Source organism: Chrysochloris asiatica, unplaced genomic scaffold (genome assembly GCF_000296735.1).
Source record: "Chrysochloris asiatica unplaced genomic scaffold, ChrAsi1.0 scaffold00124, whole genome shotgun sequence".
In the NCBI taxonomy this organism is placed as follows: domain Eukaryota; kingdom Metazoa; phylum Chordata; class Mammalia; order Afrosoricida; family Chrysochloridae; genus Chrysochloris; species Chrysochloris asiatica.
Window position 1 is genome coordinate 6,858,635 of NW_006408642.1, and position 14,867 is coordinate 6,873,501.

The 14,867-nt window shown below is 37.2% G+C and overlaps 1 protein-coding gene across 1 annotated transcript in view; it reads left to right on the forward strand.

Moving 5' to 3' along the window:
• SMARCC1 (SWI/SNF related, matrix associated, actin dependent regulator of chromatin, subfamily c, member 1) overlaps window positions 1–14,867 on the forward strand; it is a 207,848-nt gene that overhangs the window by 68,130 nt on the left and 124,851 nt on the right. Inside the window, exons 8-10 of the mRNA XM_006868793.1 lie at window positions 1,123–1,198; window positions 8,824–8,949; window positions 10,832–10,953. Of these exons, the coding sequence (XP_006868855.1) occupies window positions 1,123–1,198; window positions 8,824–8,949; window positions 10,832–10,953 (324 nt within the window). The remainder of the gene's footprint in view (window positions 1–1,122; window positions 1,199–8,823; window positions 8,950–10,831; window positions 10,954–14,867) is intronic.

Sequence of the window (14,867 nt, forward strand, 5' to 3'; positions counted from 1 at the left end):
AAAAAAAAGAATGTCCACACCTCTATCTTTGTGGCTCTGTCAGGCATCCGTGATTGCTCTGGTCCTTTCCCCGCTTGACCCTACACAAAATGGCGGCTCCTGGAGCAGCTGAGCATCCTGAACCAGGAAGCAATTGATTTCTTGCTTCTGCCACAAACTCCCCAGCTGTAATTCTTCCAACCTTCTAAATATTCCTTTATATGTGGTTCAGAGTTCTAGGACTATTCCTTGAGCCTTCTTGGTCCTGTATTCTGTGCTGTTCTTGGCCGAGCTCGTCACTACACCTCCACCCAATCTGCCATCTTTTTTTGGAAGTCCCCATGACTTTGACTTTCATTCTGAATTAGAGGGGTTCATTCTGAATTAGAGGGGGTCCTCTGGAAGGTTTGAGCAGGGGAGTGATAATGGTGTGACTTTCTTAAAAAAGAATCAATCTGGTTGCTGTAGCCAGAAGCCTAGAAACTAGAAGAATTTAAGATTTTAGAACTAGACCTTGGACATATTTTAAAGTTGAAGCTGGTAGATTTGATTGAGAGTGTCTCTAAGGTTATTGACTTGAGGAACTAGAATAATGGAGCTAGCACTGATATGTTGTTGTTGTTGTTGTTAAGTGCTGTGGAGTCAGTTCCTGACTCATAGCAGCCCTGCTTACATGAAGTGGGTTTGTAGTCCAGTCCTTATCCTACAGCACCATACCAAGACCTTAGCATTTAGGAATACCAGAAGAATGAGTAGATATAGAAAGGAGTGGGCCCTTGGATCTTTCAGTCTTGATGTAGTTTTGGGGAAAGACAGAGGAAAGGGTAGAAGGAACACCAACTGATTGTACTGTCCTGGAGGCCATGTGAGGAAGTGCTTTGAGGAGAGTGATCAACTGCTTAAAATTTTCTCTGAAGATTGAATAAGATGTGGACTGAGGACTGTACTTTGGGTTTAACGTAGTGAAAAGGTATTGGTGATCTGTAAAAGCATTTTCTTGCTGGAATGATAACAGACAAAGTATCTGGTAACTTGCTCAACTGGGTCCAAATAATATTTCTAAAAAAGATATTTTTCTGTTTAATACAAATCTTTTAATGAATTTGAATTCTCATTTGTTTTTCATTTATTCTTCATTTATAGCTATGATACTTGGGTGCACAGCAGTGATGTTGATGCTGAAATCGAAGAACCACCAATTCCAGAAAAACCATGGAAGGTGAATCATGCTTTTCTTAAAAAAAAAAAAAAATTTTTAATTAACATGATAAAACTCTACAACAATATTTTAAGGACATCCAGAATGATAGTCTCCCTTTTTCATCATCTATTTAAAATATATTTACAACCCTGAAGGCATTATTATATATTTCTAAAGGAAACATTTGCGGGGATTCCAAAGTCAAGTCTTATTTTGATATGAGATAGTTGAGAGAAGAGTGTGACGTGAGAAATGAGGTTGAATATAATTGATAATACCATTTAGGAAGACCGGAAGCAATACCTATATGACTTACAGTATGATATTATAAATGATTACTTCATGAAACAACAATATTATCTATATAAAATCCACGTTACAATTCTACCAAATTTCTCAGTAATATACTTTGTAGTAAAATTTCCCTTGATCCAGCCCAATATCACACACATTTAGTTTTTAGCTCGCGAGCATGGCAGTGTTTCAACTTTTCTTTTATCTGCTATGACAGTCGCATTTTTGAAGCATTTATAAAATCTCTGAATTTGAGTTTGTATCAAAGTTTGAACTGGTATATTTTTGTGTATTACTTTAAAAAATAGTTTGTGTATTTTGTGAAAAATTTAACACTTAATTTTTAAAACGTAAATTGTGAAAATTAGTAATATTTATAGAGTTGTTGTTGTTAAGTGTAGGTGAAACCCTGTATAGGGTTTCTAAGGAGTAGTTGGTGAGCTTGAACCGCCAACCTTGCAGTTCAAGTTGACCTTGTAGTCCAGTGTATTAACCTGCAGCACCACACCAGGACTAGGACCCCATTTACACAGTACATGGATAAAAAAAAATTGCAGTTAATTTTCTATGCTGAGTTAGTTTTATGAGTTTTCTTTTTCGTTTTTGTTGTTAATGTTTACTAAATATGATTTTTTTTTTTTTTGATGTACAAGTGTATTATGTTTCTTTGAGGTTACCCTGTAATTTACTGTTTTTCCCTTCGAACAGTCTGTTTCATCTTGAAATCTACTTGAGTTCTTAGAGATGTAGAAGTTATTAATTTGCACTCTTCTCTCTTATTGCTTTGTAGTTGACTTCGTTATAAATCGGTTTCTTTGATTTCCTATTTTCAGTCTTGTAGGAATCTTTTTAAAAGTTTTTCTATATATTGATTGATTTCTGGGTGTTGATGTCAGATATGATAATCTCAGGCTGTTGTCTGCTCTTGTTGGTTTTCAGTCCAAAGAACACCCTTTAGCATTTTATGTAAAGTTGTTGTGGTCATTATAAATTCCTTTAATTTCTCTTTATCAGGAAATGTCCTAATTTTGCCATTTTTCAGGAACACCTTTGGTGTTAGGCATATGATTCTTGTTGGCAGTTTACTTCTTTCAGAGTTTTGTATATGTCATTCTTTTGACGTCTTGCGTGCATGGTTTCTATTGAGAATTCAGGGTTTAGGCTTATTGGTTCTCTTTTGTAGTTAACTTTCCATTTTTCCCCCCCCCCGAGCGGTTCTCAAGATTCCTTGTTTTTGATTTTGAAAAGTTTGATTGTTATGTTTTGGTGATCTTTCTCCTGTTTGGGGTTCATTCAGCTTCTTGTATGATTTTCTTTTTGTCCTTCATAATGTTTGGGAAGTTTCCTTCAGCACCTCTTTATCTTTATGAATTTTCTCTGTGATTTTTTTTTTTTTCTTTTCTTTTCCTTTCCATTTCTCTTCCTATTTTGGAATTCCGATCATATATAAGCTGTTTCTCTTCATAGTATAAATACGTCTGAGGCTTGTTTGGATTTTTTCATTCATTTTTCTGATTATTCTAGCATATTGGTAGATTTATCTTAAAGGTCACTAAATTGGGCTTTGCTTGCTTTGAATCTATTCCTCTGTCCTTTCAATGCAGTGTCCATATTTGAAATCTTAATGTTAATCTTTTTTTAAATTTCTAATTGCAGGTTTTGTATTGTTTGAAAATTCACATTTATTTTATCTGTTTGTTCTTGGAGCATTTTCCTGAATTCTTCTAAAGTTTTTATTGTGTTCTCCTTGCTTTCATTTAGCAGCCAATCACTTAACCATTTGTATCACCCAGAGAGTCTCCTCCTTCTAGATATATACCTAATAGAAGTGCCTGCATATGTTAGCTAAAGCATGAGTAAGAGTGTTACTGATAATAGTCTCAAACTAGAAATTGCTCAAATTTCCATCAACAATAAAATGGACAAAATTGGAATGTTCAGAAATTGAAATAATATGATACAGCAATGAGACTGAAAAATGAAAAACTAAAGCTACGTGCAAGAATATGCAGAAATATCACAGATTAATGTTGTGTGAAAAATGTCCAATACCAGGATATCTTGTATGATTCCATATATATAAGTACAGAAACAGGAAAAACTAATTTTTGCTTCTTGAAGTCTTGTGGGTATTATGAAACTTGTGACTTGGGGCAGCATATGTGAGGGGTTTGTTCCAGTACTGATTCTGTCAAATTTTTTTTCATTAATTTATTTTTCTGTTACATTTCTTGATCTGGGTGTAGCTTGAATAGGTGTTCTTGATTTTGTGATAATGAGCTGTATATGGCACTGTAGGATAAGCAGTAAACTGCAATGTCTGTTTGAACCACAAGGTGAGCATTTCAAATTCACCAGCCCCTCCTTGGAAACCCTATACAAGGTCGTTATGAGTTGGAAACAACTGGACAGCTATTAGCAACAACAACAACATTTTGGAATTAGGTGTATTTTTTTATATGTTTATTTCCTTCAATGAAAATGTGACAAGTGAACAATATTCCTTATTCCTAATATTGCTGAAAGAGTACAGTAATTTAAAAAGTGAAATTTAAAATAGCTGTATAATAACATTGACAGCATGGTGGCTTTATAAGCGCTGGGCTGGGAATTACAAGGTCAGTGTTTCAAGCTACCAGCTGTTCAGTTGAAGAAAAATGAGTGCTGTTCCTGCAAAAATTTAAAACCTCAGAAACTGTATACAGGGATACTGTGTGTCGAGACTAACAACAATAACAATAGAATAGTATAACAGAGTTTGGCATTAAAAAAAAAACAAACCTTTTTTATCACCTTGATTTAAAATAATTAATTTTTTTATGTATTTCTCTGACTTTATTATGTATATAGACTTTATGTATTTAACTTTAATGAATTTTTGTAGTTATTCATTCTACACATTTTTATTGACTGTCTTCTTTACGCATTGTATCAGGTACTGATACAATGAAGACTAAGGTAGTAAGTCTTATGTCTTCATGGATTAAATGATAATTGCAACTTTCATATTGTAGTGCTTTTATATTATTTCATTGGATATAAATTTTGTAAGCCCCTTTTTTCCCCCTTCATCTCAAAACACCCAGTTACCTGTGTTTGGCTTTACGCTACTTCACAATCTGGAGTCCTTGTGTAGTGCTGTGGTTTAATGCACCAGACTGCAAAACTGTTTGAACTGCAAGGTCGGTGGTTCAAGCTCACTAAGCTGCTCCTCAGAAACCCTATACAAGGGTCTCTATGGGTCTGAATTGACTCAATGGCACTTCACAACAACAACTTCACAATATGGTGAATATGAGCAAGCAAATTTGGCTCCCGAGTGTAGGTCAGGCCTGAGGGTATCTGGTGAACCAGTTTTAGGCTGAGGAGCCTTGAGAGTTTATGAAGGGAGAGTTCCCCTGCCCTTAGGAAGGTGTATCATACATAGTTCCAAAGCGTCCGGGGGAAGCATGCCTTGGCAGCATACTTGTCCATAAAGCCCCATTTCCTTGGGCTCTGTGCCTCGGGAATGTTTGTTGTAAACTCTTGTCATTCTTTTTTATTGTTTTTAATTCTTGCAGTCTAGTACTGGACTACTGATATCACGCTATAAGATTAGCACTAGACTGAACCTCAAGGTTGGTAGTTCGAGCCCACCAGTTGCTTCTTATAAACCCTGTACAAGTCGGCACTTCACAACAACAACAATCTAGTGCTTCTATGCTAGTGCTTCTATGAATATATTTTGGGTCTATCACTTTTTCTTCCTTGAGATAGAATTTTATAAAGAATATTACTTTAGGAATTTCTACCATGTGTTCTACTGGCATCTAGGACAGACATTCACATCAGGAATCATCACTTTTAGCCCCTAGTGCTTCTGTGGTCTTTTCAAAAGTCTCTATGTAAAGCAGTTGTGCTTGATCGTCAAGCTCTGTAATCAGAATGATTTATATCAAGTTTTATTTATTTCCTTGTGTTTTAATTATTTAATGTCTTTCTCCTTAGTTGGTTGTGATATAAAGTCATTAACTTTGTCTTTTTCATCTTTGTATATCTAGCTATTAGTATGGGTTTTTGGTGTGTTATGTTTATTGTCATGGATTCCTGGTGTGGCACGTTAGAATAAGCTCTGTACTATTTAACCTCAAGGTTTACGGTTCAAACTCACAGACCATTATGAGTCAGAATGCCTTCATGAGGTTGTTAAATGCCGTCAAGTTGGTTCCGACCCATAGTGACCCTGCTATATAGTCTTTCTGAGGAACATTAGGTGAGCTTGACACGCCAACCTTGCCTTGGTTAAATCCTATTTTAGTAGTTGAGTAACTTCGAACATATCTTTTGATTGTGCCATGTATATTTTTTCATGTTTTGATGTATCTGAAATCAGAGTTTGTTTTATAGTTTATCTTACAGTTAAAATTGGCAAATTTATTGTTAGCGTTATATGACATAATGGTACATTTTCATTGATGTGATTGTTTAGATTTATTTTAGCTGCTGTATGGAGCTATTAATAATTCATTTCTAATTTTATAGTTGGGTGCAAAATGAGCTACGGTAGAAAAAGAGCCTAGCAAATGCTCATTGAAATTGAAATTTAAAACAAAACCCTTAAGTATTAGCTGCATTATCATTTGTTAATGATTGTTGGTTCTTAATCAGTGTGTTACTAATGTGAGTGAGCTTATTAAGTTAACTGTGGAAGTACTTTTCAGTTTTATTTCTTATTTCTATTCATTTTGTTACTGTTAATTGCCATAGTTGTTGTTAAGTACTGTTAACTTGGTTCCAACCCATTGTGATCCCTATATAGTATTTCCAAGGAGTGGCTAGTGAGTTTGAACCGCCGACCTTATGGTTCAGAAAGAGTCGATTTCTATTCACAGCAACATTCTACATAGGATTTCCGAGGAGTGGCTGTTATGTTTGCAGGTCCATTACTTATGCTGTAGCTTCACACCATTTAAATATATATAACAGGTCTTCATGGAGTTGGGGAGGGGGGATCCGCTATTTTAAAATTACATTTTTTCCAAGAAGTTTCTGAAGCACCCTTCTAAAACTATTTCATGTTTTCTTATTATTCCAAGGTGTAGAAAGTCTCATTCTTTAGCTATATTAATGATTCCGTTTTTTCTTTCTTTCTTTCTTTCTTTTTTAAAGTTTTTATTGTGGATTGAGTGAAAGTTTATAGGGCACATCATCAGTTTCACATTCAACAATTCATGTAACTTGTGTCATTACAATGATTATAATCCCCTCCATATACCATCAGTTAAAAGTATTTGTCTCTATCCACTTTAGCTTTTTAAAAAACACACAAAGAAAAAAACCCACTCAGGCATATGTAATAATTTATATCTCCAAAGGGCGCATTCCGCAAGTCTGCTCCTGGCCACCAGTTCTTAGTCCTTCTCTTCTTAGTTGATGAATCTAGAGTCCTCAGCCGCTCTCCCTCTCCATGCCCCCACCTCTGCCTCCATCTCTGGCACTGCTGCTTCTCTGGATAAGGTGTCCCGCATTCTATTTGTGCGTTCCTCTCTTGATGGTCTTAGGGTCCTCTGTTTCTGGACTGTAAGATTAACCACTCCTCTTTTTTTGTTACAAAACTTCTACCTTTACAAGTGTGACAGTCGTGATTTGTCATGGTAACAGTTATTCACTATTGTATGTTACAAATCTTATCCCCATCTCTTTTTACCAGACCCATCTAGATAAGATTACAGCGATTCAGTTGGGGACTCTTTCTTTCCCCCCATACTCTTAAACTAAACTCCCTCTTGAAACCTTGTAAGCCAGTCACTTCGTGCCTTTATTGCCCCTTCATTTTAGATAGCCAATGTCTAAGTTGCCTGTCCCTATCTACCCTGTTCATAGAGGGGATAGCATTGATACTTGATTTGAAGACTCTTTCCCTCTCTGTTGGTATTTAGAATAACTACTGCTCTGAGTATAGGTCAGGTTCATCATGAAGATGTATCTTCTGTCACTGTAGCTGTTAGAGTCTGCTTGTCCTTTCTAGTGGGAATGTCTCACCTCACTAGGTTGTGGATGGGACTCAGGATTCCACCTAAAGTCCTATACTCTGTAAAGGTTTTGCATGAGGCCAATTTCACTGGCAAGTTATAGAACCCTTTTGAGGTATTCCAATCAGTTATAGGCTGAAGGCAGGCTTATAAGTTTTCTCTAATCATGTTTCCCAACATACCTTTCTATCCCACTCAAGTGTCTATTTTACAACAGTAGGCAAGGGAAACTAATATTCATAAGGCAGTCAAGGATTTTAGTATTATTTACCCTCTGCAAGCTATACCTAGATCCCTATATCCCAGAGTTCTGTTGTTCCAAGGTTGAATATGCATCACTATTTACCTCTGTCCCACTAGACCATGCAAACCTGTCTCAGTGTTCCCTTATCTATCTTGTTCTTCTGCCTCCTCCCCACTTCTTGTATTGCCCTCCCCAACATCCAAAATAAACCCTCCACCCCAGCCCCACTGTGGTTACCTTATTATATTCCATTAGTTTTTCCCTCCATTTAAGATAGTCTATTTTATCCAGTAATCTACCTTACCTTCCCACCACCTGGATCTCTGTTCAGGTCATTGAAAGGTCAAAGGAATAGAATTGAACAGATAGAAGTTAGTGATTCAGTTTTGTTTTCTTTGAATCATTCTATTATTTGAGCTTTAAAAAAAATACTTTTATTTAGTATGAATTCTGAAGGTATGTTTATTTGTTGTTGTTGTTGTTAAGTGCCGTCGAGTCGGTTCTGACCCATGGTGACCCTGAATAGGGTTTCCGAGGAGTGGCTGGTGAGCTTGAACCGTTGACCTTGCAGATCAATTGGCTTTGCAGTCTGGCACATTAACCCACAGAGCCACACCAGGTCTCCTATGTTTATTTAGCTATGTTGATTTTACAGTCTCATGTAGAATCTCGTTTCTTGAAATACTTTTGTTCCCAGGGCAGTTTTTCATGTATTAGATCCTTTTCTTACTCTTAATATCTCAGTAAAAAATGTTGTTAGTGCCATTGAGTTGATTCCGACTCATAGTGAACTTATATAGGGTTTTCAAGGAGCGACTGGTGAGTTTGAACTACAGAGTCTGTGGTCCAAACTGACTTTACAGTCCAGTGCTTTATCTCACAGTACCACATCAGGACTCCCAATGAAAAATAGGGAATAAAAATTAGTAATGACTAGACTGCCACTCATATGTCATAAAAATCTTCTTTTTAATTTTAGGAAGTTGAGGTGTCAGAAATAACAAGCCAGCTTCTTTCCTTTTTAATACTTTGATTTATTAAAACCTTGAGTACTTTTATGTTTATGTAGCTTTCATATTTTGATGCCTTTTTAGGTTCATGTGAAATGGATTTTGGACACTGACGTTTTTAATGAGTGGATGAATGAGGAAGATTATGAGGTGGATGAGAACAGGAAGCCTGTGAGTTTTCGGCAGCGAATTTCAACAAAGAATGAAGAGGTATGTAGTTTGGCACCATTTCTGTCAGCTAGTTTGTACTTTTTTCTTGGCCTATATGTTATTTAGTGTTACATTGGTAAATTGCAAAGTTCTGTAAAAAGTACTAAATGATTATAATCAATGCCATAAAACGGCATAAAAATCTAAAAGGGGTAAGATTTAAAGCAGCCTATGTAATATGGCAGTGCTATAATTGCTTTTGTCCTTTAGATCTGAGTTTTAATTGTATATTTCAAATATCATAGCATAATTTTATTTAGCTGTTGAGTTTGTTTTAATATTTTTGACAACTTTTTTAATGTACTGGTAGGAGTTAATACGAAGTGCAGGACTTAATGATTTCAGAGTTATGTAGTTCAAGCCGTTTTGACACTTTATATTCTTTAATCCTTTAAAAAGTCCAAGCTACATAACTTTTTATCCTTTATTACCTGTGACTTGTGAGGTAATTGTAATGTAACTGCAGACGGACATGAGTGGGAAAATAGAGCTTTGGTGTGTTAGTATTGGATTTGTGGCAGCTTGAGAAAGAATTGGTAATACCTGTCCTTTTTATTGGTGTAGTTTTTAAAATTTATGCTTTTTTTCATGTTTTAGCTGTATAGTCTTTGAGCCAGATTTTTGTTTAGATGCTACCTTAGAAACTTTATTTCATGCTTTCTTTCCTTACCTTTAACTTTTCTACTGAAACATCACTGTGCTGTGATGAATGTATGTATAGTCTTCATTTTGTTTTGAAATTTGACTCTTCAAACTTTGTTTTAATCCTTCCTTGGCAGATGTGCTTATTTATTTTCCTTAGTGCATTTCAAACCAAGTTTTTTTATGTCATCAGGAATATTCTAACATTTAAAACAAATGGTTAAATTGGCTTTTCATGTTCACCCTTTTTCAGATTTAGATAATTTGCTTATTTACTCATTTAGTTGTTGATATGGTGGTAAGTGCCATCAAGTTGGTTCAGACTCAGTGACCCTGTATAGGGTTTCCAAGATGGGACTTGGTGAGTTTGAACCACTGACATTGCAGTTCAAACCAACCTTTCTGTCCAGTGTATTATTCTGCAGTACCACAACATTTTACCTAAATTGATTTAATGTCCCTTTTTACAATTAAAAAAATTTTAATTTTACGTCAGCTGTAAAATACTACTCAAAAGTGTGTGAATTAGATTTTTTAAACAACTTCATTTCGACGCTAGTGATGTCTTAGAGATTTCTAATTTAATATCACTGTTACTGAAAGCAAATTGGTAGTTATTATGCACATGGCACGTATTTATACTGGTTATGTGTCCTGTACCATTATTGACTTTTTTGAAGCTCAAATAGTTGGGTATTTTGGGGGGCTGTGTATGGAATCTGTAGGATTTTTTATATGTACACTTTTGTTTTTGTAAGTAAGTGTAGTTGTCTTAACTGATAAATTGAAATCTTATTTAAAACATTTTTTGTAATTACATCTCAAAAGTTTTTTTGAAACAACTGCTAACTCCTAATGTTACTGTTGAGAGTTTTCTGTTGTGCATTTTTATATTATTCAGTCCATATTTGTATTTCATATGTTTAATAGAATTTGTCACTTATTTTCACATCTTGGAAAGACAGTTGTAAACAAGGACCGTTTTTGTTGTGCAGGTGTTACTTGTCATTGTTGGTGCACAAGTTGATACTACTTATTTTCCCATCAGCCACAGGCTACCATAAATGCAGTTTCTGGGTTCTTTGTGGTTCCTTGTGCTTAATGGTGTGCCTTCAGTTTACTCTTAGCTATTGGATATGGTACAGTCTTTATTTGTGGAAACTTAAATTTGGACAGGGTGTGTTGAAACTGAGGAGTATGCAAATCTGGTTAATACTTATTTCCACTAAATTTTTCCTAGCCTGTCCGAAGTCCAGAGAGAAGAGATAGAAAAGCAGCAGCTAATGCTCGAAAGAGGAAGCATTCACCTTCTCCTCCCCCTCCAACACCCACAGAATCACGAAAAAAAAGTGGGAAAAAAGGGTAAGAACTGTGCTGTGATGAAAAAGGTCAAAACCAAAATCCGTAGGCCTTTCCAGATTTCACATCTATATTTGAAGTGTCGCATCATTTAAGTGGACTTTTTTGACTCAACATTGGGAACACTTTTGCTTGATACCTTATTTTGTAACAGGTTGTAACCTCAGGCATTTTAAGTTGTATTTTATGCAAAGTCACCCAGAATTCAATATTTGTTCTATCTCTAAATTTATGTTCAGAAATGTGACTTTTGAAATCTAAGAAACTAAATTCTCTATAGTTAGTATCTACTTCTGTGATTCTACCAACTTGCATTCTTTGTCATCAAAAGGACTAATGGCGGAGGTAAACCTACAACTGTTTGCTGTTTTACAAAATGCAGAAGCATACTATTTGCTTCAGAATGACAGGTTGTCCTTAATGAGTTGTGATTGTATGGGGGAGTACAACTTGTATTGAAAGTTTTATTGGAAATAAATAGAACTTTAAAGCCCTTGTACAGTGCCTCACCTGAAATAGAAGTTTAGTAAATGGTAGCTACTTTATACTTGAATTTATAGTTTAATTTTTTTATATTGAGTAGGTTATAATTTTACACTTACTTAACTCAAAATACAATGCAGGCTGTGGTAGGACAATATCCATACATCTACAAAAAAGAGTAGATAATACCACTATTATTCAAATTTATGCACTAACCACTAAAACCAGTGATGATAAATTGTAGAATTCTTCCAACTGCTAAAGCATAATCAAGATACATTGATAATCATTGGTGACTGGAATTTGAGGGTTCGAAAGGAGGAGAAGGGATCATTAGTTGAAAAATTAGTTGGATTTAGTGATAGGAATAATGTTGGAATTCACATGAAAAAAATTTGTAAGACCAACAACTTATTCATTGCAAATAACCTTTTTTTTTAAATTGTTGTGAATTATGTGATCGTTTACATCGGACATTAGTTTTACATTCATCCTAACGTATATCGTTTCATTGCCATGGTTACAATCCCCTCCATGCATCATTAACTAACCAAAGGGTATATCCTTCAAACCTGACCCCCTCCTCCCCCCTGGTCATCAGCACACAGCCCCTCTCCCTCTCTGGGTCTAAAGTCCCCAGCTGCTCCATCTCTTCACGTCATTGTCTCTGCCTCCATCTCAGGCATCATTGCTTCTCTGGGTTAGGGTCCTGCTCTCTGCTCTTCTCCCTTCATGGGCTGCAAGAAATCGGGGAAACAGTGGGTTGGAGGTCATGGAGACCCTCAGGAATAAGGGGTATTGAGGGACAGTGATTTGATACATAGGATCCCTTAATGAAATTTTTATAGGGGTGTGGTGTAATAGGAAATGACAGGGATGTCAGTATTCCAAATTATGGGATTAATTTTTGGTGAAATTTCAAGGGGACTTATAAAGGGACCAGTTGTCTGTGCTAGTAAAAGGTAGAGAGACTGTCTCGTAGAAATTCAAAATGTATTATGGCTCCTAAATTGTGTAAGATTCCATGTCTTAAAAGAGGAACGGGGCATTGGGGCATTACTAAAAAAGAATGAGTGAAGGATAAATCTTCAAAGGAACAACTGAGGGTAGTGTTTGTTTGGGAGTAGCAGGGGTATGCCTTTCATTCCGAATACTGAGACTGAGGAAGAGAGGAGTGGACCACTATATTCTGTTAGAACTCAAAGACTTGGCACAGTATCCAGTAGGAAAGAGATGGTCTTACTGGATACCGACCCAACTACCCCGGGGTCTGAGGGCACATTTGCTGTGGGGATAGAGAATCCCAGGCACCATCAAGTCTTATGAAGGGCGCTAATAAAGATGAGTGGTCTTCCGTGGGAGGGCATCCGTGGTGGGGGCAGTCCGTCTTCCAGTGGCCCCATTGACCACATATTGGGCATGGTTTGGTTGGTGGCCTCGGGTTAGGGCATGCTTTTGCCCAGTGTCCAGCCTGCCTACATCGAAAACACAGTTGTTTTTTCCTGCTCTGGGTTGGGGTGAGTGTGAGGTGGTAGACATTAGCATCTGGTATTTAATGTGGAGTTATTTTTCTTGTGGGTTTCTCTATTCCATGTCTCCATTGTTAAAAACTTGTAAGTCTGCTTTTACAAGATCTCATTGGGGGATTGAGAACCTTCCTCTTAGGTTTTGTTGGCTTTCATTCATGTTGGTATATTTTATCCTGACCTTTGAAAGGCAGGAAAGAAAAAGGGCAAGATTTTCATTGGAGTCTTGGGTGACCTCACGTAATTTATCATATTGACAGCCTTGTGGGAATTTTTATCTATTACACTATATAAAATAAGTAGTCATGTAATCACATTGTTGGATATCTTCACTTTCTTGTTGATAACTCCAATTAGGTTCTCTGCAGAGAGAGGGCATCTGCTGCTACAAAGTGATGGGGTGGGAGCCTGCTCATGGAGGGCATCAGCATGGACTTCTGCTGCTCTCCATAGGAATTCCTTTTTTTCTGGGGTCAAGGTAGCATTTAAAATAATGCAAATATCATGCCAAATTCAACTAAAAGACTGGGTTACCAGCAGGAACTCTTTGTGGGTTTTCAGAAAAGGATGTAAGCGTTCTTGGATCTGGGAAAGATTTGACATAAAAAAGGAACATGTACTAGGGCGGGGCAATTGATCTCACGTACTTCCCTTAAGGGAAGGATAGTTGGTACTATACCCCGGGATTGGGTGACAGCAAGAGAGGAGAATCTTTGGAAGGGGAAATGAGTAGAGGAGAAGGGGAGGTGCAAAGGCTGGTGCAACTAATGGGGATGTTCATTGGCAGGATCAAAGGGAAATTTAGGAGGAAATTGTTTTTGAGAAGGTTTTACATTTAAAAGAATTTGGTGAGTTGAGGCGGCGGCGGTGTGAGAGAGTGTGTGTGTGTATGTATGTATGTATGTATGTATGTATGTATGTATGGAGGAAGAAAAAGGTTTGGATTCTGGAACCTCCTCCCATTTTCTTTTCTAGTTATGTCAGTGTCTCTTGAGAATTTGGAAGTCAAAGGTGCTGTTTTCTGGGCACTGACTGTCGCTCTCCAGTTTATAATTGCAGCCGGGCTATATTGCAGAAATCAATTACATTTTTTTTTTTTTTATTGATTTCTGTTAGATGTAATTTCTTTAGGTTGTTCAGAAGGCAGCCTAGAGAGGAGAGGGTGGTTTGTGAAACCCCAAACTCCCATTTTGGGCAGTGTCTGCTTTCTCATACGACTGGAAGTCTGACTATCTGACCGGATAGCCTGGAGAAGGGTTCCGGGGCTGCCCTGCACCCTCTCTCAGTGGAGTCCAAGTGATCCTCTGAGGATCAGGGGACGAGGCAGAATCTCTTGTGATCCTCAGGTGAAGGTGCCGGGGAGTGACTTACCTAGACCCAGGAATCAGACCAGTGTTGGATGAGGAAAGATCTGGAAAAATGGCCTCCGAGACCTGGAGCTGTGTAAAAGAAACACAGGACTACTTGGAAGTTAGTGGTTGGGAAAAGGACTTGACAAGAGTTTTGAGAACAATCATGGGGTACCCTGGCCTGGCCTCTCAATCCTCTTGAAAGCATTTGGGATCCCTTGTAATCTGTTGCAGAGGGTGAGAGAGAAAGGAGAAGAGTGGACTATTTGTATATGAGCAGTTGGAGAAAGAAATTCTAGGTTCGGGAGTTTTGAGAGTTCACTGGGGTGTGCCCCTGTCAGAACCTTACAATCCTCCCAACTGAATCTGGAACCTCTTGCAGTCTGCTGGAGAGACAGAGAAAAGAGATGGAGAGTACAGCTCAAAAGTAAGGACAGGGAGAACAAACAAGATGGCGGATCGGGTGGATGTATAGCAGAGAGCTCCGCCAACAACAACACAGAATACCCGACCAAGCAGATTCAGGGGATGGTCCCAGAACTCTGAACCACATATAAAG